The sequence below is a fragment of the Aphelocoma coerulescens genome, chromosome 15 (assembly GCF_041296385.1).
Source record: "Aphelocoma coerulescens isolate FSJ_1873_10779 chromosome 15, UR_Acoe_1.0, whole genome shotgun sequence".
Classification (NCBI taxonomy): domain Eukaryota; kingdom Metazoa; phylum Chordata; class Aves; order Passeriformes; family Corvidae; genus Aphelocoma; species Aphelocoma coerulescens.
Window position 1 is genome coordinate 9383167 of NC_091029.1, and position 25467 is coordinate 9408633.

At 48.0% G+C, this 25467-nt stretch overlaps 1 protein-coding gene and 1 long non-coding RNA gene across 5 annotated transcripts; both read left to right on the forward strand.

Moving 5' to 3' along the window:
• Positions 1-1270: 1270 nt before the first annotated feature.
• On the forward strand, positions 1271-13668 carry LOC138119183 (T-box-containing protein TBX6L). Of its 2 annotated transcripts, XR_011155418.1 has the most exons (10): positions 1271-1326; positions 5455-5599; positions 6594-6696; positions 7166-7330; positions 7648-7794; positions 8297-8367; positions 9121-9212; positions 9529-9721; positions 10312-12631; positions 13017-13668. XR_011155418.1 is itself a non-coding variant. In XM_069030775.1 (9 exons), exons 1-9 carry the CDS (start codon positions 1311-1313, stop codon positions 10736-10738), a joined length of 1359 nt encoding a protein of 452 aa, XP_068886876.1. In that variant the 5' UTR covers positions 1271-1310; the 3' UTR covers positions 10739-13668. The 2 variants fall into 2 exon arrangements, 1 of the variants encoding a protein (XP_068886876.1); XM_069030775.1 differs by having other exon boundaries at positions 10312-13668.
• Positions 13669-14876: 1208 nt separating this feature from the next.
• LOC138119118 (uncharacterized) lies at positions 14877-23688 on the forward strand. 3 transcript variants are annotated; one of them, XR_011155393.1, is made up of 6 exons: positions 14877-15187; positions 15498-15539; positions 21414-21533; positions 22508-22610; positions 23307-23428; positions 23601-23688. It is a non-coding gene; the product is annotated as an uncharacterized lncRNA (long non-coding RNA). The 3 variants fall into 3 exon arrangements; XR_011155391.1 differs by lacking the exon at positions 23601-23688 and having other exon boundaries at positions 23307-23546; XR_011155392.1 differs by lacking the exon at positions 23601-23688 and having other exon boundaries at positions 22508-22558; positions 23307-23546.
• Positions 23689-25467: the final 1779 nt, after the last annotated feature.

Sequence of the window (25467 nt, forward strand, 5' to 3'; positions counted from 1 at the left end):
TGTTGTTTGGGTGTAGAAACTCACTAAATAAATTCAAAGTTTGTTTTGTACATCAGACTGAAGATTAGATGTCCCAGGTAACATCACTGACAAAATAGAGAAGACTTTTTTTTTTTAATTTGGAATAAATCTAGACAGTGAAAGAAATGCAGCCTTATAGCAAGTTCTTTGAAATGAACAGAGCTCCTAAATTTGCTGTGCAGGACCCAGTAATGGCCCATTCAGACTGATATCCAGCTTTTGACCTCCACTTTTTGACCGTCTTGGCCCTGTAAATGTTAGTACAGCCATTTCTGTGTGTGTGAATGCACAGAACCCCCTGCCTCTTGGAGGTGCCTGTGTTGTGCCCTGGAGCTTGAGCCTTGATTGCTGTCTCTTAGCACTTGTAAGCACTTATAAGCACAAAAGCTAATGGTCACACTTGCAGAATAAACTAATTAAGGGAAAATGCTCAAGCCCTTCGATTTCTGTTCACCCTTCCTTGGGTAAGACCAGCGCATTGAGAAAGGCATAACCTCAGTGCCTGATCCTCCTGGAAAAGAAGTGCAGTTAAAGGCTGGGAATGCAGAAATTGGGCAGATGAGTGACGTTATACCATCAAATGTGTTTATGTTGTTGGAGAAGACATCTGTGGGTGAAGGGATGTGTTGCTGCAGCATTCTGGTTGTGAGAGCAGACTTCACACAGACTGTTAATCACCCATTTGGGAAGGAACAAGCTCGATGCCGTCCTGATTCTGATACCAGAAATCAAGAGTAAAATGATTCTGTGTGCTGAAGATGAGAGTTATCATAAACCCATGGAACAGCCAAAGAGAAATTCTCCCTGCTTGCTGTTTAAGGGATTTGTTTTTATTTTGTAGCTGAGTCCTCAACTGATGTTTCCAGTCTTGTCTCTATTTGTTTAAAAGTGCGTTAGCAGTAAATCAAGGTGCATTTCCCCTGTAGGGTTTCCTGTATGTCAAAGCCATGTTAATTCTCTTTGATTTTCTTCCCCTAGCCCCAGCCATTGCTGCAGATCCTTCCTCTCTTTGTCCCTTTGGACATCAAAGGCTCACAAGGGGACAGCCCTGGCGGGAAGCTCCTCCCTGCTCATTAGCCTCCATAAAACAGGAACTCACCTTGGCTAGCTGTGCTTGGAGTCCCATCCTCATCCCGCTCACTCTTGACACTGGATCTCGGAAGGAAGGGCTTGTGCTTGCTTCAGGAAATCAGACCTGCTTTTGAACTGGACTGTTTTGGCTCCCCTTGTAAGAACTCTGGTGGCTCTGTTGGCCGTGCAAACTCCTCGACGTCACAGTACATGGAAAAATGCAAGCTTTACCAGGTAAGTGAAGGACTCCTTCCCTTTTCTTACTGCATGGAAAGATCCTAGACTAATGCCAGAAAAGGAACAAGTGCTTCTGAAGGGCTACCAGCATTTATACAAGAGTGCATGGGGCTGCAGAGGATCTAAAAACTGGGCTTTTTTTTTAATAGGAATAGATGAAAAATGATGCATTTGAGTGTTTTTTGAGAGCCTTAGAAGATCTTTTGTAAGCTAGCAAAGGTTTGCTCATAATTGTGCCTAAAACTCACCCACATCACCTTGTGCAGTGTGACCCTTCAGCTGAAGGCTGGAGGTGTTATTTGTGTATTGTCTGCAAAGTACTGAGTTCTTCAGGTTGAAGGCCACAGAAAGTTTGGAAATACTCGTTATACTTTTAATAATAGTTCTGATATGAACTGTCTGGTTTTGGTTTTTTTTTCCTATTTCCTATGCCCTTTGAAAGTATGAACCCCAAGCAGGCATAGCCAACTTCTTCCAGGTTCACACCCAGCACAGGATTTTTGTGATTTCCTTAGGGTTTCATTATGTTTTCCTTCAATCCATCTCATAGCATGCTGTTAATCTCTCGTGTGGAGCATGACTGGATTTGGCACCATGACAAATATGCCTTGGGACACTGAGGGCCAGCCCAGAGGTGCTGCATTTGTCAGTGCAACTGAACCCTAAATTTACTCTGGGATTTTACTCTACATCAGAAGAAAACAACCGGCCCAGATTTAGGTGTGCAGTTTGTAGGCACATCAGAGGTGACTGGGCAGTCTCAGCTTCCTTTCTCTTCCTCTGCAAGATGTTGTCTCATTCATGAGCAAAATACATGTGCGGTGATTTAGGTTATTTCCGTCTTTGCTACTGTTTTGGGTTTTTTCAGTCCCTGCTGTGTTGATCTGATTCATGCTGATTTCTGCCACTTAAATTTTGAGCTGAAAAACAAAAGAGCAGCAATGAAAAAAATATAGACTGTATTGTGGTATTTTCATGTTAAAGATTCAAAATATTGCAGTATTCACCTCATTTTCTTACTGGGTTGCTACTGGTATATGACTCCCTACAGCAGAAATATTCCAGGTGATGACTGGATGCATCTGAGAGATGAAGCTGTTGCATTTGTGGAAACAGTGTACTTTTGTTATTGCCAAAAAACTCTCTGGCTCTGAGAAATGAGGTTCCCTCCAGAGGGTTGGGGTGTTTCTACTGACATTTAGAAGATCAGAGAACATCGGGAGGGTTTTTTGCTTGTTTGAAAGATTAATTTATTAGATAGCTTTGTATATTGATGTGCATTCCTCCCTGGTGGACACTGGATAGCTGTTAGTGTTGGGCTTCACTTGGAAGATAACAGCAACAAGTGTAATAATAACTGATTTTAGTCAAGGTAAGCATTGCTTTTTCCCTTATTGGCGGTTTCCCAGTACTGCAAATCCTATCCTACACATTTTGGGAAGGCTGCAACAAATTTTCTGACATTGTAACATTGTCTCAATAATGAGGCAGTGCAATAGATGAGGCAATTGTACTCCGTCATCTTCTATCCAAAGGTCTTCCTCCTAAAACTATTAAATTGTCTCTCATTTCTCCTTCTTTCCTTTCTGTCCCCAAGATGATAAAAATATATGTACAGCTCATTCTAGATACAGAAACTGTAGCACAAGCTACTCCTGTTGGTATTGGGACCTTCAAATCAAGCACAGAATAGATTGAAGGTCTCTTAGTTTTCAGTGCTTTTATCATAGCAGCTTCCTACCTTTCAACCTCATCTGGAATAAAGAACATGTTTTAGAATGGGCCACATATGGTGTTACCAGCACAATGATAATAGTAATATTTTTTAATAAGTAATACTAGAATTCCTGGAAAAGGTTTGAATCTCTTTCAGGTAATAATGGTTTTAAAACCAAGTTGCACAGGAGAGGAAACCATAGAAGTACAGGTCACACAGGTTCCGTTCAGTGCTTGGGCACTCTGCCCCAGCCTCTCCGTGCCGTAATTCCAACACTCAGGCATCTCTGTGGGAGGATGAGTGCATGAGCCTTGCCATCAGTTACACAGGCACAAACTAGGAGGGAAAGAAAAATCCAAACAAAATTTGCAAACAAAATCCAAAGTGGATCCTACAAACAGATCCATCACTGCCGGATCCCGCTGAAGCTGTGTGGGTCCGTTCACCAGCTCACACCATTGCTGGGGTCCAGGTCCTCATGCAGACTGTTCATGTCCTGCTTTTCAGCCTCAGCCTGTGCACACGAAACCTGCATGGTGAAAGGTGTTAACTACATTTTAAAATCTTAGCTGCAACATTTATTGTCCCTGTCTCCTGCAGCATTGTGCTCCTACAAGTGTGTTGTGGACTCATTTTGGTAAAAACCAGATTATAAGATCTGCCTTTGATTTTTAATTCAGTGTTGAACTCCTTTCACTTCAATTCCTCTCGACTTCATTGGAAATCTCCCCTCATTAAGGACTCCTGAGATCTGCCTTGTTGTAGTCTCATTTAATGGCATTGGAATTTGCTTAAAGAAATGTTAATTCTAAAATTCATTTGGGGAAGGAGCAAGCATCTGTCTAGCTAATCAAAATCTGTTTGCATTTATTTGTGACTGGATGGCTCCTGTGGGAAATCAGCCCAATTTTATTGTAACTCCTTTTGATACATGTGCTGCACTGAGCTACCAAATGCATGGTCTCATGGCAGCTTTCATGTCTTTGCAAGAGGATATGGGGGAAGCTTTAGTAAGAAGATGTTAACAGGCTAATCTTGGTGAGCAAACTAGGTGTCACTTCTTGGCCAGTTCATTAATGTTGGATCAAAGCAGAAAAAAGGGTAGAGGATTTTTTTTTTAAATGCCTAAAGACCTCTACAAACTGACAAAATTACATTTTAATGTTTTTTACTTCTTAATACTGAGGGGAGAACTGCTTAGATTTGTACTGGGTTGTTTTGGTGGAAAGATTTGTGAAAAAAGCTAATTTCTCTGAAAATAGTTGTCTACATTTTGTGAAAACTCTTTTGAAGACATTACTCAGGAAAGCTGTAACAAGGTGAAAATTCCCCTTTTTCTGCTATGCTCTGAATAAGATCTGATCAGGCTGAGAAGCAGAAAAATCAACCTTTTAAACAAATAGCTGTGCCTGGCTGCTAATGCAGCACCCAGAGAGGTCCTGCTGGGACAGCACTGCTGCCGTGGGTGTCCCACCGAGCAGGCTCCTCATCCCTCAGCCAAATCTCAGGGCAGTGTTCCTAAAGCTCTACTGGGTATGAACTCAGCCCACCAGAACTGTACTGGGCCACGTTCTGACCTAAAATGGAACTGGGCTTTTCAGTATGGCAGCAGCAATCTTGCCTGCCTTACAGTATTGTTGAGAACACCTACTGGGGGTTTTTAAGGAGGTTTTTATCCAAACAGCTGTACAGAGGTGGTTGCTACCATCAGCACCAAAGGCAGTTCCTCCAGAATGGTTTCCCTTTCCTCTTCCCCAGGCCCACAGTTGGTCCTGTGCCTCCAAGAGGAAGTGCAGGCAGATTGCAGCACTGTGCCACGGTGTGTTACTGAAGAGGCACATTCCACCACTCTCACAGGCTCCTCAGTGGTCCCCATCTCCACTTCCAGCTTAGACCAGCCATCTTCTTCTCAGAATATAGTCTATCCATAATCTATCTCTGTCACCTCCTTTTCTTGCCTTTGCATACATTTAGGACTCCTGTCTGTCTCATCTTTGTCTTCTGGGGGGATTTTTCACCTCTGTGACCACCTACTTGTCATTTTCCCCTACTACCCACTGGTGCACTTAAAATCTTTCCAGTCCTTTCAGCTTTCATTGTATTCTCTTGGTAAAGTGTTTTGTGTAACCCTGATCATACCAGAACAGTAGATTGTGGCTACCTGCCACTGTGGGTTTTGTAACAGTGGAATTTAGACTGAGTTGGTACAACACACAGATCCTTACAAAAGGAACTACCAGCTAAAGACAAACCTGTTGGAAAAGGCTCTGCACCTCTGAGCCTACTACGTAGCAAAAATCCTTTGAAGAAAAGTAACAGTTTTTAAGAGGTTTGTTGTGGCACGGGCTTCCCAGCCCGAGGGTCAGTTCCCCTCCTGTCTGTCTGCAGTCACAGTCTCCTCTCTCTAGACGTGAAAGCGCCGTGTGAGGCCCTTCCTTCCCCCAGCCTGGAGCCCTTCCCACAGAGCTCCATCGTGGTCACCCTCGAGGACATGGGGCTCTGGATGAAGTTTCACCAGATAGGAACTGAGATGATCATCACCAAATCTGGCAGGTAAGGCACACAGGACAGCTGCCCACTCACGCCACACCCTTCTGAGCTGCTATCAAATTCTCCAAGTGCTCATTTTTCAAATGGTAGCCCTTAAACTGGTTTTGTAGCCAGTTATGCAGATCTCCCTGATCCTGGCAGAAGAATTGCACTTTCAGGGTGTTATAGAAGTCCAAACTGTGAAGTGCAAAAAGGTCACTGTGGGACTGACATGCTGAGAAAACTCCTGTACCCTTATCTCACCACTTAACAGTGGTGTTCTTCCTGTCACTTGGAGGTTGCTCTGGGAAGTGCCCTGGGCTCCCTTTGCCTGGGTCACAGGAGGCAGCAGCAGTTGAGCAGTAAGTGCTTGGGTTTGAGTCTGTGTTTGCAGACAAGAACATGGCGCAGACCCGTAACGATCTGTGTGTGCAGACTCCTCCAAAGTATAAATGAGTCATGTACTGTGGAGCTTGCAGTGAAAGAAGATGGAATTGTGAAACTGTAAAGTATTGTGTCAAAGCTGCTGTGAGCTGGAATAATCCCTTTGGGTAGGGAGGTAGCTGTCAAAGCTCTTTTGCAAAGTCAGAAGTTAAAAGTAGTGGCAGGGAGCACAGGAACAGAAAGCTGGGTGTGCTCTTACATGAGAGCGTGTTTTCTACCCACGCTCAGATTTAATCCATCCTCCAGGTCTGTGAGAGCTGCAGCAGGCCAGGAACTACATACAGCCTCCAAATAGTTCCTTTTAAGTTTCCCACTGTTGTATTAGAGGAATTGGAAGAACAAAAGCAGCAACAGTGTCAGGCCTTCAGTGACTGCTGCCCTGTTAGTGTCTATCCCATCTAAACCCATAGGACTAGACAGTCAGTCAAAAAGATGGACAAATGGTCAGTGGCTGGCTGGAGAAATACTGCTGCCAGGGCTTTGCACAGTAGTGAGTAAACATGACATGCTGCTTGATCATTAATAACCACTTTATAGAGAAATCTTTATATTCTATTTTTTATTTCTCCTTCAGACGAATGTTTCCACAATGCAAAATCAAAGTCTCTGGCTTAATCCCATATGCCAAGTACCTCATGCTGGTAGATTTTGTGCCAATGGACAACTTCAGGTACAAGGTAAGTACTTTAAATAACAGAATTTATGCTGTGCTTTCATCTTTGTTTGAAATAGATTAATCTTTATGCTTCGCTTGTCACACTGATAAATAAATTCTCTTTGGACAAAGTTCAGAAGTAATTGATGGATTTTATGCCTCTATGGAGTTATTTGTCAGTTTTGCTTGGGGAGAAGCTGGAAAGGTAACTAATTTTCATTGTAAGCAGTATAGTTTTAATAATGATTAATGTCAGACTTTTCTGGCAGCTGTTGGGAGAAAAGGAGGAAAAATGAGGCCTAAACTTGGAGCTGATTTGGTAACATGATCATGGCTCGTAAGAGAGAATCTGTTACTTGTGCTTCAGAGGAGTGCACTGGATTGACAGTGAAGCAAACTTGCTGGGGTTGACAGTGAAGCAAACTTGCTGGGGTTTTCCTGTACTGAAAGCATTTTTTTTAAGCTCCAGATTTCTGCCTTTCCCTTCACAGTGGAATAAAGATCAGTGGGAAGTTGCTGGAAAAGCAGAGCCCCAGCTCCCTTGTCGCACCTATGTCCACCCAGATTCCCCAGCTCCTGGCAGCCACTGGATGAAAGAACCTGTCTCCTTCCAAAAACTGAAGCTCACTAACAACACTTTGGATCAACATGGGCATGTAGGTTGTGCTGTGCTCTCTTGGAATTCATTGCAGACGAACTGTGTGGGAAATAAGCAGGATTTATGAGAAATGGGATCATGTAGAAATTAAAACATATCCAAGTGCCCTTTCTTCCTCCCTCAGCCCAGCCCTCGTGCCCTCTTAGCTCCCTGCTAGGGAAGGCATGGGTCTGTACTGTCACTACATGGGCTTGGTGGAGACATGTCCCAGCAGGCATCCCTGGTTTGAAATGGGTGTCCTGGGAGTCTCCACAGGAGATTTGCAGTGTGCTGGCAGTGTTTGCACATGGAATCCTTGTCCTTTGTCTGTCCCAGATCATCCTGCACTCCATGCACCGTTACAAGCCACGCTTCCACATTGTGCAGGCAGATGACCTCTTCAGTGTCCGCTGGAGCATCTTCCAGGTGTTCAGCTTCCCTGAGACTGTGTTCACCTCTGTCACTGCCTACCAGAACGAGCAGGTACGGTGTGCAAGCACTGCTTCTGGATGCACTGCGAAATGCTGTCCGTAAAATTCTCGTAAAGGAAGGTGTCTCCTTCCTGTCTGCTCATCCTGGGCACCTGTGATGCACAGTGGGAAGAAATAGGCACATTGTGGTTCCTGTGGAAAAATCTACTCCACGATGAGATGAGTCATGCACCTTGATGGTACTGAGTGCACTGTCAGTGACACACAGAACTCCAAATGCAGTAAAAAGTATGGCTACAGGTCCAGATACAGATACTCACCCTGCATATTTCTCTAGTCAAATCCCTGCTGACCCTGGTAAAGTCAGTTCTCTCTGTGGGTCAGTTCCTGATCAATAATGGGAGCTGCTGGGAGAGCTGAGATACTGTGGCAAGGCCATGTCCAAAACTCTCACACAGTTTATCTGTTGTGATAAATACTGAGGTGAAGGTCTTGGAACAGTAAAGAACCCAACCAGTCACTGTGATGCTGAGTCTTGTTCCTTTTATTTAAAGATTACAAAGCTCAAGATTGACAACAATCCATTTGCTAAAGGTTTCCGTGAACATGGGAAGAACACTCGAAGGTAAACTGTTTTTTCATTTTAATTTATTTATAGCTGGAGTTCACTTGTGAATTTTACCCAAAGTCTTTGAGCAAAACTCTACCAGCCAGCTCTGCTGAGCCTGCTGCATTGTGCACACTGCATTTGCCTGTATCTGGGAGTGATGTCCCTCTGTGCAGCCTCTTCTCAAGAGACGTGGGGAGTGGGAGGTGACAATTCCTACAGAAATGTGGGAGGTGTGACAAATTTGAGACCTGCATGTTGGAGCTAGACTGGAGTCTGACATGTGAATAGCAGTGATAACAGGAGTCCACAGCAGATCATTTGGTCTCTTGGAGATCAGCTTGATTCTGACATTTGGAAGCTCCCTTGTCTGCTTTTCCTGTGAGTGGAAAAGTGTCTCTTCCAGTGGGAGATTTTGTCTGCAAGATGGAAGATGGATACCAATACCAGTGAGATCTTCTGCTTGGTCTGAGGGCAGCCAGTGGATGAGGTGAAAGAAAAGCTTAAATTGAAACCCCAGACTGGCAATAGAGAAGGAAAAAATGGAGGTTTTTTCCAAGCAGAAAATGTTACTAAAATATCTGAGATTTTTTTTTGCGTTATTTTATGCCTGAAAAAAAAATCTCATTTCCTGATGAAAAAAGGCCAAAACTGACTCTCTTTTACTTAAACTTTAAAAATGTTTTATTTCTTCTCCTAATAGCATTGCTGCCTGTGTATCTAGGCAAAAAACTTTCGTCCAAGCTATCCCCATGTCTTGTTTCTTTCCAGGGAAGGACGAGCCAAATGCCAGAAGCCCAGTCCAGCCAAGAGCCAGAAGAGGAAGTTGCCTGAGGAAAAGGAGCCTGGTGCTGAGGAACGTGGTAATATTGATCACAACAAACCCAGAGAATGATATTCAGAAAGGTTTTTAAGCTAAGTCATTCCTTGCTCCAGCTCATGTTGCTGCTTGCAGTAGCACAGCTAAGGAGAGAGGGCAGGACTGATCACCGCAGTATCTCGGCAGAAAAGAGCTGGAAGGGGTTATTCCCTTAAGACAGAAGGACTGCAGGAGGTGTTAGTGTGTTTCCTTCCACCATCCTGTGATTACTGCAACTGCCAATAGACCATTGTGAGCTTTGCCTCCCTCTTCCCCCTTCTCATTCTTTTCCATTCTTTCTTTTCCCTGCTTTGAGTCAGATTTTGAGAAGGATGAGAATGTAGATGTGAAGGAAGAGAGTAACCCCGTGGTGGTCAGCAGTGGATATCCCTTCTGGGGCTCGGAGCAGAACAGCAGCCAGGCTTTCCCTCCAGCCTCACCAGTGCCTGCTGACCAGAGGGAGGGTCTGGCTAGAGAGCAGCAGGTGCCAACGCCATCCTACCAGACATACCGGTGAGTCCTACCTTCTGCTCCAGTGCCACCCTTTAATTGGTGGGGTTCATCTTCTTCTGATGGGTATTTCCTAACAAAAACAGCTAGTTGGGAGTAGGGGGAGGATGCCTTTCTGTTGGATAGCACACGTGGTTGAGAGATGGTAGATTAGCATGGAGATAGGTCCAAGGATAGCCTTTCTCTTCCAGTTCAAACCCACTGGTTCTGGGCATACTCATGTCTTTGTAATGTTCTTTATTCCCCTGTCCCAAAATGCTATCCCAGCCAGTTCTGTGTACTACAGAGCTTGCCTGTCCTTTGGAGGAAGTGTTGGAGGAGTGGCAAGACTCCAGTGATTTTTCCTTCCTCATTGCAAAATTTTGTGTGAGTGAGCCCAGACTAGAATTGAGCCAGAACTAAGGTAGTCTGGACTCACCTTCTCTGGCATTTCATTTTTCTGTGGGTGACAGTAAGGCCACAGTAACAGTAAGATGAAGCAGTAGGCAAATGGAAGAGCTTGCCCTGCCTTTCCCCAGGGGATCTGTGTGGGTTTTCCGTGGTTTTCCACTCTGGAAGGTCCGACTCGCTCTTTTCTCTGCCCTTGGGCTCAGGTTCCACGAAGCTGGGGACAGCCAGCAGCTTCCCACCCGCGATGCTGCGACCTTGAATGATTTCCGGGCAAGGTGCCACGCCTTGGATCTCACCACAGTGCCCGAGCACGACTCCAAACAGCTCCCAGAGGGCTTCACCAACCTGCCCCCACTGCCCCCACCTCTACCTCCTCCCCAGGACTACACAGGAGTGGTGAACATGGCTCTGGACTCTGTGGGGAAAGCCGGGGCCCGGGCACCCATGTACAGTCCCTATGGCACCGAGCAGGGCCTCGGGCAGTGGGTGGTGCCTTCCCACAGCCAGTACAGGGCAATGAGCTACTCGGCCTTCTCCACGGAGTACAACACACAAGGGACTCCGGGACATGCCCACAGCACCATGGCAGAGTGGAGCCAATACCCTCTGTTCCCCTACGCCTGCTGGTGAAGGAGGAGGACCCTTCCCAGTGAAAAAACTGAAAGAGAATTGTAAATGAGATTGGATTTTCTCTGGGGTGTTGGACTTTTGAAGCTTTGCCTACACTAGGCAGAGGTATTGCTGCAAGCAGTAGCATGGGACACCATCACTTCCTTATCTCCTTGCACAACAACCCTCACCATATTTCACAAGCAGTGGTTAAATTGGTGGCTGCCCCAGCCATGTCTTGTGGGTCAGGCTCAATGTGTTCTGTAGTGTTTTTTTTCCCAGCAGGAGTAGGAAACCACAGATCTGCAAGAACAGTATTTAAAGAGCTGCTGAACTCACAGTCACAGTGTTGGCACCTCACATTTGGCAGTTTCCAGCATCCCTCCCTCCTGGGACTTGGTGCAAGGAGACAGGGGCTGAGGACTTTCAGTAAGCCATCCACGTGGCCAAAAAGCTGCAGAAAATATTGCAAAAATGAGCAAAAGCAAGCAGTCCTGGTGACCTTTGAGCAGCTTCCTCAGTTAGTATAGTCAAACTAAAGCTAGAGTCTTGCCTTTCTTCCAGCAGCGGATGAGAGTAAAATGCACAGTAAGGCGTGTCTGGAGCACAGCAGTGGGTTGTGCAGGCAGGGAAGAGTTTGTTACATGCAGGAGGAGCAGCAGCAACAAGGCTGTGTGGTGTCTTCCTGTCCCCGTGCCCATCCCTCCTCTGTCAGCCCTAGATTCGAGGTCAATGAAACGCTCTTCATTCTGTGGAGGTGGAGGGAGGTTGTTCATGGAATGTGGGGTCTCCTCTGGGGCTTTCCAAGGTTGTCAGAAGCAGGGCCATGAACAGCAGTGCTGCTGTGTCACTCCAACCTCTTCCTTTAGAGGGAAAGGAAATTTTCCACTGTGAACTTACTCCTTCTCCCTCTTCCCACCACCCCTGGAGAATATCATTTATAGTTGTGGTTCCTGCGCTGCTCTGTCAGTGTGTGAAGTCATCTGGCTGCTGTTTGGGAGTCTGTAGGGATCTGTCCACATTCAGTTATCAGAGTGGTTCCACCTCCCTCCTCCCTGGTCCCCTTCTGGGCAGGAGCAGCCTGTGCACTGCCATGCAAGCAGGGATTCTTTTTATCTTCCTGATAGAAGGGGGAGGCCTCCCTGTTTACCCAAGTCCAGATGGCCCTGGCATTGGGGACTTGGTGAGACAGGCTCTTTGCTTCTCAGGGAGGATAGACATGTTCCTAGGTGTTATTTAGGGAATGTTTTCTTGTCACACTGATAGCTGCTGTGTGGCCTGCAGCCATCAGTAGGCAGTGAGGTGTGTCGTTTAGCCTGTGTGCCAGATGGTTTTCTCTGTGTGCACACACGTGTGTGTGTGGCAAGATACTGTCTCTGAGCAGACCTGGGCAGGCTTGTGCCCAGTGCCTCAGGACCCCTGTGCAGGGACACTGAGAAAGGCTGTGCACAGGCTTTTGGGGCACCAGCTCAGCACTGTGCATGTGCATAGCATAGGGATGTTGAGCCGTGTTGTTATTGTTAAAATTACTGTGAAAAGTAGTCCTGTAAATTATGGACTCAACTACAATGACTGTTGCCTTATTTAAACTGTATATTGCTAACTGCTTTTGTATCACAATTATGATATGTACAGAGCAGCTGAGTACTTCCCCTGGGCTTCCCAGGATTTGAGGATGTGCAGCATTGAAATAAAGGTCAGACTTTGCCACGGTACATGTACATAATGCCCTGTGAGCCTCCCCTCTGATGGAACCCTGGCCAGTAGTGATTTGTACCTGCTGTGCATGACACACATGTGGATGTGAGCTCACTTAAAAAGAAATCTGGCTGGGAAAAAAATGTGGAGCAGGTTTTTTCTAATGCCAGAATGTCGTGGTTTCCTGCTGTCCAAATGTCAGCTGTGTGAAGGCAGGTCAGCTGTAAAAGGCTGTCTCTGGCCATTAGTAGTTAATTTTGCCACCACTGTCTTTCACATCTTGGAAATGAGATGAGCAGAATGGCTGGGGAGGTGAATGAGTGAGTGCCTTGAGCCTCATGTGCAGGGACCCGAGGGGGGTACTTTGTGCACGGCATAGGATCACTGCCAGCAGCATGCCTGTAAGAGAGAGAATACATCCCCCACTGGCTACCTGGTTAGATCTTTCTTTGTCTTTGTAGCTGGGATGTGTTTCCCTGTCACAGAGTGCTAATGAGGATGAAATGTTGCGGTGAGTGTGAGTAACTGAGGGGAACTGGGCAGCACTGGGGAACTCCTGTGAAAATACGAGTGCAATGCTGTTTCTTTCAAACCTTCGCAGTAGCAGTGCAGGTGCTGCTGCCCTCTGGGCCTGTGGCTGGAGGTGGTTTGGCAGACGACTCTGCACCAGGGTAGAAGACTCAGCTTTGGGCCTAGGACGAGCCATCAATTACTCATCAGCCTTCTGTTGCAACAGGACTGCTCGCTGCTCTTCAGTGAATCATCCAGCTTGCTAGAGAAGTACCTATCCTTTCTCTCTCCCTGCCTCTGATTAGAGACTGTGCTTGGCTGGTTTGGGAGGCCTTTGGAGATTTTGCCTGTAGGTGTGCTCTGGACTCTGCTCCCGCCCCCTCCCTTTGCAGTTCCCACTGGCTTGTTTTCTTCAGCTGTGGCATTTAAAGTCTGTATGAGCTCGACTGAAATGCTGTTTTTGCACTCATGTGAGATAATGTAATGCCTCTGACAGCTTCAATAAAAGGAAATGAGACATGCGGAAGTCAGGCCATTAAGACTAATAAAATAAACTCGAAAGTGTAGGTTTTGTGCATCTTTCTCAAGCACAACGTGCTCTGCTTTAGTCATGTTACCTGGGGCCAGTTTGTACATGCATGACAGGCTGTTGATCTCAGCATTCATTGTTCTCCACAGTGTGTTCAGTGAGCCTCAGGTTATCTGCTCACACTGCTAGATGTGACTCAGGCTCTTGCACCAAGTCTTTGCAGCAAATTGTTTATTTTCTCTGTGTTTTCTGCTCCTCTCCTGCAGAGGAGTTACATAAGGAGGAGGGCAAATGGACTATAAATGGGATCTAGGTAAATTTCCTATGGGAAATAAAGATCTTGATTTGTTTTGGTTTCTCCTACTGGTTTTTGCAGCCTTAAGCCTTGTCTGACACTGCTTCAATGCAGATGGGAATGGCAGAAAAATGCTTTCTTGCCGATGCTGCAGTTCTTCCGCAGGCAGCAGCAGGCTGGGGAGAGCAGAGCACCTGTTTCCCTGCGGCACAGCAAAGCTCCCAGCTCTCCCCACACCGCGAGTCCTCCCCGGCCTGCAGGGTCCCCTCTCGCCTGGCCCAGCGTGTGGCCTCTGCACTTGTACCTGCCCTGGCTCTGCAGAAGCAACTTGCAGCTGGTTTCACTAAGAGCTTATCTAATTTCCAGGTGCTGCAGGGACAGGGATGTGCTGGTGCAGGCCAAGCTCTGGAATGGTGCCATTGGCCGAGCTCCGGGCCCGGCCCCGGGGCCGCGCTGCTCTGGGCACCGGTGTGGGGGCGAGCCCTCACGCATGTGGGGCGGGGCAGGGGCAGGGCCAAGAAGGCTCCTCGTCTGCAGAGAGGCGTGAGGAGATCCTGGGGAGCAGCCTTTCCACGGGGCTGGGGCTCTTGAATCACCTGGTGCTGGACCGCCAGGCTGATCAGGACTGCAGGCTTGCTTTGGGTTCACCCGACTGCCCGGGGTGGGGTTGCTGTCGTGGTGCTCCTTGAGCCTCCCAGGACACTCTGACGTGCATTTCCTTGGTCAGCTTAAGTACCGGGTCACTTTAAGGCAATCCAAGCAAGCAGCGCAAACCCCCTTCCGGGAATAACAACATTCTTCAAGTCAAATGGGTTTTTATTGCAGAGCTTAAAATCCACTTAATTCCCGAGCCCCAGGCTGGGATCCATGCGGAGCCTCTTAGCAGGGGGGAGGCAACCAGTGCTGGTCACCCACTGTGAGAGGCCGGAGCGGCTCCGAGCCACATCCCTGCTGCCTGGAGCTGCCCGCCGGGCTGGCCCCTCTTCCCGCTCATCAGCAGCCACATGGGCGGCTGCAGGTGTCTTCACTTTACCTGCCTGCCCGCCCTCGGCCTCCAGGTACTCAGTGAGTGGCAAAGAGAGAGGGATAAAACTGTGCAGGGCTAGCTGGGGAAAGGGTGGGTTTTCCTGGATGGTGGTGGGGCTGGTTTGTCTTGTATCCCTCAGCTGCCCTGGGCACAGCCGTGCTCAGAGACACGACCTTGCTGCAGCATCAGTGGCTGTGAGGGAGGCCTGTTCCTGGCTGTCTCCAGGGCTCTGTTCCCAGCCCTCTGCTGCTGGCCTGGCTCCCTGCTCCTCCAGATAAGCTGCTTTTTACTATCCTGGCTTGCAGAGCTGTAGTGAGGTCTAGATGTGCTTTCTGGACATTGCAGCAGATCTGGGGAACAGCAGGAGGAACACGGAGAGGCTTACAGGACACGGCGAAGGAAGTAGGAAAGGTATTTCTCCCCCACAGCACATGACGTGCACATCCCAGAACAAACCCTGAAACGTTCTTGAGACCTCAGCCTGAGCAGAAGTGTCAGACAAAATTTTAACCGAGGGTGAAGCAACCCTGTGATGCAGGGTTGAGAAGAGGTGCTGCAGCTGGGCTGAGCAGTGTTGCTGTTCAGCTTAGTTTAGTGTTATTCCTTTTTTCTTTTTCCAAGTCATGTGAGTTTGTTTTATGACCTGAAGTACTTTGCTGTGGGGTGCTGGATTGCCTCTGACACCTCTCTAATACTCAATTTCTTTTCTTTGAACGTGCAGGTGTACAACTACAGTGTTGCTGCCCAGACAGCGCCCTGCTTGGTGAGTGTAATGGATGGATTTAATTTTAATCTCCTACAGTTCTCTGGGGACATGCTGAGATTTTTATTCCTTCCTCCTCTATTTTTACTGAAGAGGGTAAATTATGTGCCTCCATAAAGCAGAGTGGGCAGCCAGTGATACAGGATGGGCACTCCCATCAGTCATGCAGCAGGCATAAAGCACTGCTCACTTTCAGTATCTCTGCCTCTCGTTGTACAAATAAGACTGTACATGTAAAACAGCAGCTGTTCACAGGAGAGACTTCCTGCGTGCTGGCACTGTCACTCCAGCTCCCATCTGTGGGGTCGCAAAGCACCGGCACCTGCGATCTCTGTAACATCCTTGCTGGGAGGGAGATGGTGCATTAAGGGTAATCTGTGTGGAAGTGCTGGTGCAGAGTAGACAGGGATGAGTCAGGCGTGATTCCTGTCACACCACGGGGTCTGTCCCCATGCTGGCTCTGTTCGTGCTGAGCAGACAGCCCTCTGCTCGCCCACAATCTGGTATGGGCTCTGCTTTGCCATGTAGATGGGGCTCCATGGAGACAGAGTTCTCCAGAGCAGCTCAGGCACTGCCGAGCAGCATTCAGGTGAGGGGGAAATGGGAATCGCTTCAGTAAGCGTAAGTCAGCCCTCCAGGGATAAAGGCAGTGAACTAGAGTAGTGGAGGGGATGTGATCAAACCCGATGTCTACCAAAGGGATGTGCTGAGTATTGCACTGACATAGGCTGAATGACACTAATGTGCTCCCTGTAGAGGCCCTGGGGACACAAGGGCATTTTGTAAATCCTGGATGAGAAAGCTCGGCCAGGACAGCGGTGTTCCGCTCCTCAGGCTGGGCTGGCAGTCCTGGAGCTGCCGCATGTTCCTCGTCCTGCCCGTATGGCTGTTAATGGCCTTGTCCTGCCTCCATCCTCAGGGAATAATTGCCTCACACTTGAGCAAATGTGCTCGGTGTTTGAAAGGAGTCTATCGATTTGTGAGTATTTCTGAAAGCCTCACAGGGCCCTGTTCCCTTTGAAGTGTAAAAGCATCTGTCTGTCTCTGCTTCTCGAGCAGTCTCGCGCTCCATTTGCATCTCCTCTCGGGCTGCCCAGGAATCCATCCCTGGCCCCATGCAGTGCTCGGGTTTTGACTGCTGAGAGGGCTCCCTATCACAGAAGATGGGACTTGGAGGCAAAGGTGCAAAGCTTCAGTCTAGGGAGGGGGTTGACCTCAGCTTGCAGCCAGGGGTACTCAGGATGGAGCTGTTCCTGGAGGCCAGTATCCAGTACTCCAGACTGAGAATGTTCTCTTTGGTGGGTGTGTTGATTAGGAAGGAGAGGAAATAGCCCCTGGCTTCTTCCCACCGTAGTACTTTACTTCCTATGCCAGGGAGCATTGGCTGGTAAGGAAGAAGGTCAGACCTGGGCTGCCTTGGATAATCCACCATCTGGGAGTTGAATTGCAGAGGAATGACCAGAACCCCTTGATGGTTCTCTGATGTGCATTTGAACAAATACTATAAATGTCGCCCAGTCCCAGGTCTGTGTGTGGGCAGCTCAGCCTGTGATTCTCCCCATCCCATCTCCCTGGGCTGCTTGTCCCCACCAGGGCGTTTTCATACAGACGCAACCTTACAGGGGTGACTGTATTTCCAGAGCTAGGACTCAGAGCTCTGTCACTCCTTGGTTATCCCGGGGGTGGTGGTGAGCAGACAGTGCAGATAACTCCAGGCTGGAATTGCAGGGGCTGCCTGTAGCCATTGCCATCCAGCACCTCCCAGATGGTGCACTGGGTTTCCTATTTCAAGGGGGCCCCAGCGGAGCAGCCATGGCACTTCGCTGCTGGAGACAGTAAATGGGCTCCCATCTGGTTTTAATGATCAGTAGCACTTTAGTGCTTGTTTATTCCCGTGTTTTATGCTTCAGCAATAAAATATGCCTCAGTTTGTTCAATCCATCCTGGTGCTGGATGCAGATGAGTTCACAGCCTCTGACAAAGAGGTCCCAGCGGTACGCAGGATGTTGTCTGTTTTGTTTTTTTTAGACAGCTGGGCAGAATCAGATGATGTAGTAGCTTTTGAAATACATCAGTGGACAGTATAGAAGGCAGGGCACACAGCTCATCATACCTAGCAAAGAAATCATGTCCTTAGATTAAAGGAGACTTGGTTCTGGAGCCAGAACTGTCTGCCCTTCTACCCCCACGGGGTAGCACAGAGCTCTGATGTGGAGACTGAATGAAGTTAGTCCCAGCTTTAAACCAGGTATTCAAGGAAATTTTAGTCCCAAAGGGCTGCCTGCAGCAGTCACTGAGCTGTAGCATTGTGCTTTAGCTGTCCCACCACAACCCTAAAGTGGCAGTGGAAGTAGCAGAAGCACTGGCAGGACCTTGTCTCACTGTGAGCACACACCAGCCCTTTGACAGGTTCCCGGTGCCACCATGCTCAGGGTGGCTACAGTGGGCTGGGAGTTGTACAAAATTCTCTGGGGTCAAAACAGTAACCTATTAAATTAATCTAAGAGGGAAGCTGTTTGTAAGGGGCTATGGGGCTTTTTTCCTGTCCTCAGCACACTCGTGTTCCCTGGCTGGTGTGTCTGGGAGTGGGGAACAGTCTGCTGGCAGCTCCGGCACTGACGAGGTGGTCCTCCAAAGGGACAGACAATAACACTTGGCACATTTCTGGCACTCAGTATCTGGGGATCCTGAATCGGTTCTGCAAAAGCCAGTTAAGCTTTTCAGCACTTCTGTTGCAGGGTAGGTGGGGACACTAAGGCAGAGATTAAAGACAGTAAACCCCAGGGGGAGAAAGGGCTCTTTGTCTCCCTTCTGACTTTCATGGAGACCTGGAAACCTTTTGCTTTCCTATCTAACATTTGTCTTCTACCCTAATGGTGGAGAAACAGTCTTCTCCACTTTATTTTCCAACAGTGTGTTCCTTGGAGGATCTTTAGCTCTTACCTCTAAAGAGCATTGATTTTCTGCAGAGACCCTTTTCTCAACTGTTTGTCAAGGCTTGGAGCTTTAGGTGGCAACTAAAGAGAGAAGGATTTTAACAAACTAATTAACCTCCCTCCAAGTCATTCAGGGTCTGTTCCCTTGGTGCCACTGATGTTGCATTTGTGCTAATTTCCCCTGGAAGGTCTAATGTAGGGGGAACGATTAAAGGAGGCTTTTTTTGGGCAGTTTTTACACAGCAGGAAGAGGGAAGGTGGCAGCAGCTGCTCTTTTGGGTTATTGCTGTCCCCAGGGTCATCTGCCCAGCCCCTGCTGGGGCCAGAGCCCAGCTCCCTGCTCTAGGAACACTTGGAGTGCACCACTGAAACTGGCCAGGACCCAGCAAGGCAAAGCAGTCCCTCAAACCTCACCAGGTACCCTCTGAAATGGGGCTCTGGGTTACACCAAATGTGTCACCCCAGCTTCCCAAACAAACATGGGATTTCAGTGTAGCGGGAATGATTTTCTACAGAGCTGAGCAAGTTTTGCCATCGCAGTGTCAGAAGGGGTCTCTGCTCCTCTGGCTTTCAACTGCAAATGAAGCAAATGGCAAAGCATTGACAAAGGACCTCCCTGGCCTTTGCCCTGGCCCAGTGCTGGGTCCAGCTTCCCGACCCTGGACACCTACTGATGGTGTCAAATCTCCTGGAATCAGGGCAGAACTGTATCATGGTGCCCTGGAAAAAGGAAACCCTGGTTCTTACTGATGGTCCTAAGAGCCTTGTGCTGTTGGAGTTGGGTGAGGCTCTGGGTGGCAGGAGACAAGTGAAAGCAGGTGTGGGGGCACCATGCTCATCCTCACGCTGCTCCCAGGCTGAAAGTGGGGATGATAAGGAGAAATAACGCTGTGATTCCTGGGATGCAGGGCTGGGAGAGCTTGTGAGCTGTGGCACGAACTCCTTGAGTCCAGACTATAAAGTACTTCACAGGCCTGTCCCAATTGCCTGGCCTATTAGTTTTATGGAGGGGCGTATTGTAAGGATGCAGTTGGTCTCCTTTTGCCACGGTAATGAAAATGTAACCACGGTGGGGAGACCCTGTCAGGGAGACAGCCGGAGCCTGTGTTTGGGAGTTGGGGTCACAACCCTGTGGGTTCCTGGGGTCCCTGGGTATCTGTCGGTGCCACCGTGGGTGCACTTTGGCAAGGAGAGCCTTTGCCCCTCGGCCCAGCCGGGGGTTCCTCCGGGCACCCCCGAGTAGAGGAGGCGGCTGGAGCCGGGCATGCACAGGCAGGGGCACAGTGCCACCCAGTGACTGCGTGTGACCTGCGAGGGGACAGCTGGGGCAGCCTGCAGGGGGATTGCTGCAAAGGTGCTGAGGCCTGGAAGCTGCAGCAAGGGCATCCCAGGGCAGTGTGGAGAACAGAAAGCTGAGAAACCATCGACATTGTTGCTTTGTGGTTTGAGAACACAAGGAGCAAAGCTCTGGAGCTGTCGTGCCATGTCTGGAGCGAGGGTTTTGCACAACTCACTCAGGTGCTGACAGAAGCCAAGTGTTGGGCAAGTTGGGGCTGAAGCAGCTCACGTTTTAGGAGGGACCTGTCAGCAAAACAAAGGGAGGAGGAGGTGGTTACCTGGGATGAGCTGCTCTCCATGGGGAGGACGTGTCTCTGCTTTGGGAAGCACAGGTGGCTCCTGGGCAGCATGTCTAGTCCCAGAGAGACATGGCTGTCTCAGGAGCTGCCTTGGAGCCCCTTGGCCTGTGCCAGGAAGGGACCTCTTGTGTCTTGGGTAGTAGGTGACAGCCATGTGTGGTGGATTTGTGAGGTTAATGCAGGACCTTCCCTCCCTTCCACCCAAATCCTGCCTACATTCCTTGCTGGGTCAAGCCCTGTGTCTTGTGTTCCCAGGCTTAACAAGCATCAACAGGCAGCTTGAATGGTGGGGGAGAGGGAAAGGAGCCAGGTACAGTGGGGCATGGTGCCGGCATCTCCCGAGGTGGCTCCTGCAGTAAATCACTGCCCCAAGCAATGCCCTGATAAGTTTCCAGCAGGGACTGTCTCTTGGAGGAGGTACAGACTGTGGCTCTATTTTGGGTGATGACTGCAGAGCCCATGGAGCATTTGGCAGCAGGGAGGGGTGTTAAATCAGCCTGTCCTTCTCCAGGTACATCATCTCCACCCCCCGCCATTTCCCACAGCTGTTCCAATGCGGCGCTGCCATGGGGCAGCAGCATGGGCTAAAATCAGGGCACTGCAGCGAGGGAGGCACGAGCCCTGCGTGGCTGATGGATGCAAGTTCCACATCTTTACTGCCCTGTCTGCACACACTTTCTGTTCCTAGGCTGCTCTTCAATGTGTCTTTATTTTTGTCTATTTAAATTTGCTGGTGTTGATCCTACAAACACCACTGTGGAGGTCTGTGGGCTTCCACTGCTGTACAGCACAAAGCCTTGCTAGAAATCCAGCACCAGCTGGAGAACCGTTTCCATCCCATCACCCACCTCTGCCGCAATCAGATGGTCACTAGTGAGGGTGAGGGTGGATCACTGAGCCTCATACAGGCAGGAGCTGCTACTGAGTACTGGGAGTAACCTTTCTGTCATTGCTGGGGTTTGGGATGATTTTGGCCAGAGATTTCCAACGGTGCTGCTTATCCTGCATGTGGTGGTCAGACCTGTGTTAGCACATTCAGCAGAATCCCAGACCTGCGTTAATTTTAGCCTTTCTGTTTCAGACTCCTGCTGATGTATCCCATGTCCAGGCCAAGGTGCTATTTCTTGCAGGGAAATGATCTTTGTTAATTTTAGATCTAGTTCTCCAAAGTGCCGAGTAGGCACAGCTATTCCAGGTAGTCAGGCACAGTGGGAGGTGTTCCATCTTTGTGGGATATGGCTCTTCCTAACACAACGAAGGCCGCCAAGCCTGATGAATTACATTTCCTTTGTGCCCTGCAGAGCATGAGGCTGATGCTCAGCAGGAATCCAGCCCAGAGCTGTGTATTCATTGTCACTGCAGACTCAGAGCCAGAGCACCACCTGTGATACCTGGAAAGAGAAAAGCTCTTTCTCTTCAAGGTCAGTGGATTAATTGTATCCCTGGTCACAAGAAGAAAGGAAAAAAAGAGATGGTCTAACATAACAGTAATGGATTCAGCAGGTAGAAGTCCCCATGAGAGCCCCTGAACCACATAATCCAGATCAAAGTAGTAAAGTAACAGATTACATTAAAAACTGTGGAAATTGAGTCTAGCAATACAGGGGGTCATTACTTCCCAGTAATGAAAAATGGGCAAGTTTGATTTTTGTATTTTTTATGACAAGGATAGCAACAGTGCAGTCTAAGGCCTGGCTGGGTTTGTCACTTCTGTCAGGAGCATCCCTGGGGGTCTCCCGCTTGGCTGCTGAGTGGAGGTGGGCTGAACAGGAGTCCAGTGCCAAGAGTTTCAAACCAACTCCTGTTGTTCACTTATGTCAGTCCCTTCTGTCTGTTCAAAACAGCATGCTCTCCTTGGACTTGCCACTCCCCCCAGAATGGGAATCCCCGTTGGATTTTGGGTGCAGGGGCAGCTGAGGGAAGGCAAAACAGCATGTCCAGCACTGCCCTTCTACCCCTGCTGCCCCCTGACAGCCCAGTGAGAGCTGCTCCTGCCCGAGGGTCTGGAGAGGATTCACTGGATAACACAGACTGGGAATCAGTGCAGTGGAGCAGGATTAACAGTCCCTTGGGATCCACACTTTCACTTGAGCTTTAGTGATAAATTTCTAGACCAAATGCAAGTGATGGATTTCTCAGCGCTGACTTTCAGCTGCCCTTGTTGGACCAGCCAGGATGAATAAAGCAGGAGCCAGGTCCCTGCGGATACCCCAGATTTAGCTCTGATCCCAATTGTCTGGTGTGCCAGCAGCAGGTTAGAGTAGTAACTCGTTCAGGGAGGGTTCTGGTTACAAAATGCCTGGAATGAAGCAAGCAGGTGCTGGGAAGGTTAACTGAGGGGAACACTGCGTTAATTTCCCATCACCTCTTGCTCCCCCACCTGCCTCGGATGCAGTGGGATGGATCTTTTGCAGGTGAAGCTGCACCAATGAGCTGCTAGCCCTCGGTGAGCACCGTCACACCACGGAGCAGGACTGGCTCAGCTTTCAGCTCCAAAGGTTGTGCTAGTCTGAAGCAGATGGGCTCGATCATGGTGGTGGGCGCCGGGTTCCCAGGCTGCTCCCGGGGAGGGTGGGCAGCTGGAGCAGTGCGTGGATAGCCTGACTCAGGGTGGGCACACAATGCTCTGCGTTAATGAGTCACAATAATCGGTGCCGCTGTGGCTCTTGGCAAGCTCTTAGGGCTTGCATTTCAGAGCAGGAGGCTTACTCTGGGACAGCTGTGATGGTTTCTGTCCCTGTTGTCAGCCTGTCCCGCCTGCAGCAGGGCTCAGCTGTTTGCACAGCGACTGCCAGTTTGCAGCTCGGGGGATGGAGGGTTCCTGAAATTGGAACTGCTTTACCTTTCCCTGCTGAACTGTGACTGGTGGTTCAACAGCTGCTACAGGAGCAGCTGACCTGTCCTCTAAAAAAAAGGCAGAGGGGACAATATGGGGGACAGAAATCAGTACAGTTGCTCCAAGGTGAGCCAACCCTGCTGGTAAGTGTGGGTCTCAGGAGCTTTCATCTGCGCATAGCCCACACTATGGAAAATCATGTAAAAATTGAACTGTGTTCTGCTGTGGCTGCACTTTATTTGATACATTTAGGTGTATTTCCTACTGGTGTAAGCTCCAACAGACACACCTCTAGATATATCTAAAAGGGTGTTTGTCATCACACTTGTTTAGAAATAAAACCTTTTAATTAAATCAGTGACAAACTGATGAACCCAGCTCATCTCAGCTTGCACTGAAAAATGGAGGCTTGTGCTGCCTGTTGCTGGACTGAAGAAACTGAACTACTTCAGATTTGCACTGGTGAAAGTCTGAATGCAGGTAAGACAAACCCACCTTGAGTTACTGCTTGCTTCTTGCTACCTTTGATGTTTTGCCTTTTAGCCTGAAACAAGCCCACTCTATGTATCTGACCTATTCTTGCTTGTATCTTTAAAACACAACTGGTTTTCTCCAAAACGTAACTTGCCAAATGTGACTATTTGATGATAAGACACTTTGCAGAGTTGGCTATGAATGTTTATTAACATCACATGGAAATCTGTACTCCAGAGAAGACAAACACGAGGCTGTCACCATACCTACAGAGTCCAGGGAACCAACACAAGCTTTGTAGGCTTCTCCTTTGCAGCAGTTGAGTGGCTGATGTTCGTAAGTTTTCCTCCCATACAGGATCATCTCAAGTATCAACACCTTGTTAATGATTTAACTGAAAAAAACCCTTAAGTTTAGTTAAGTTACTATTGACCTGGATTGACTAAAAAGGCAGATGACCAGGATGTGGGTTCAGACTTCCAAACACAGATGTTTCTGACGTTTTACACCAGCACCTTGTGGCAGGGGCCAGAGCCCCAGTCACTGCTCTCCAGTGCCTGCACAGGTTACACCTTAGTTACTCAACCAATAATAAGCGAAATTCAAACTGTTGCATACACCAGTCATTCTTACAAGCACAGTCAAGGGCATCACAGTAAACAAAGGTCATGGTTTCCCTTACAAGCCTTGGCCAAAGAGCACAATAAATACAGTGGTGCAAGAGCAGGAAGAGCACGGATGTGTCGGGTGTCAGGGTAGAGGAGACAGTGGTAATCTGTATAACCAGAGATGCATCTTTTTCATGTGAGCCTCCAGAGCCCAGCAGTATTGTCTGAGAAGAGGCATGAGGATGGAACAGGAGAGTTATCATTCAGCCTGGTAACAGCATTTACTCCTGCTTAATTCTTCCTTTGATTCTGGAAAACTTCAGTTGGCACACTCTGTTCACCCACAGCAGGTCATTGTAATGACAGAGTGAGGGCTTAAACACTCTGCTGTTATCGTCAAGGTTTTAAGACTGAACACAACAAATAATACTGTAAGTTGAGGCAAGTTTTATTTAGATTGTACAAACAGGGCGTTGGGGAAAAAACACAGTGGCTTGATGTTGGGACCAGTTCTATGAATTAATTGGAGTAAGAAATTAAAAAGGCACTAATCTTAAGAAAAGACACTCCGTATATTCTAAGAATATAATTCATTTAATACTGTTAATCTTATAGCACAAAAAATAAAACAAGCTATGATCCCCAAAATAAATTTTAAAAGCTTACACTTAATATTATTGCCTGAAGATCATGGTCTTTAAATTACATAATTGTGTTTAAAAGTTTACACAGTGAAGACTGTCTCAAATACAAGGCCACCTTTGCCACTGCAGTAATTGTATCCTTGTCCCAAAATACACTTTAACACAAATAAACAGAAAATGACAACTATACAGGAACGCTTTCACTGGTCCCAAAAGGCAGTCTTTTAGGCAAGTCTCACTTTCAAATGTGGGTATTGAGGAAAATGCTTGAAAACTGGACTGGAAAACAAAGGCAGCCCACTCATTCCCAGGATGTTAATACAATATAAAAAATTACTTTACAGGCACATGAAATGGCACAAAGAATGCTGTTTTTCCCTTTACAAAAATAATGCTCAGGCTCTTCAGAGCCTCAACCCAAACAGGATATTCCCTTTTATTTATTCTTTCCCAATTTGTAAACAATCATGAATTAAATTAGCGCTTATCCAGTGATGGACACTGATTAAAACAGTTTTCATTTAAACTTTCAGACTGGTCAGAGGCTTCAATGTCTATATACACATGTACACAGCAGGAGGAAGCCAAGCCTTTCGTGATAGTTGACTACAGTGGCACCAGGTCATTACACCAGCTCCTAGTTCCAAAGCAAGGACAACTTTAATGGTGCATAGATTTGAAGCCATCACTTGTAGGCTCTCATGCTTCATATTAAGGTTACCTTACACGCTCAAGAACATTTACACTGATAGATTATCACTCAGATTTAAGAGGTTTCATAAAACAACAGCAC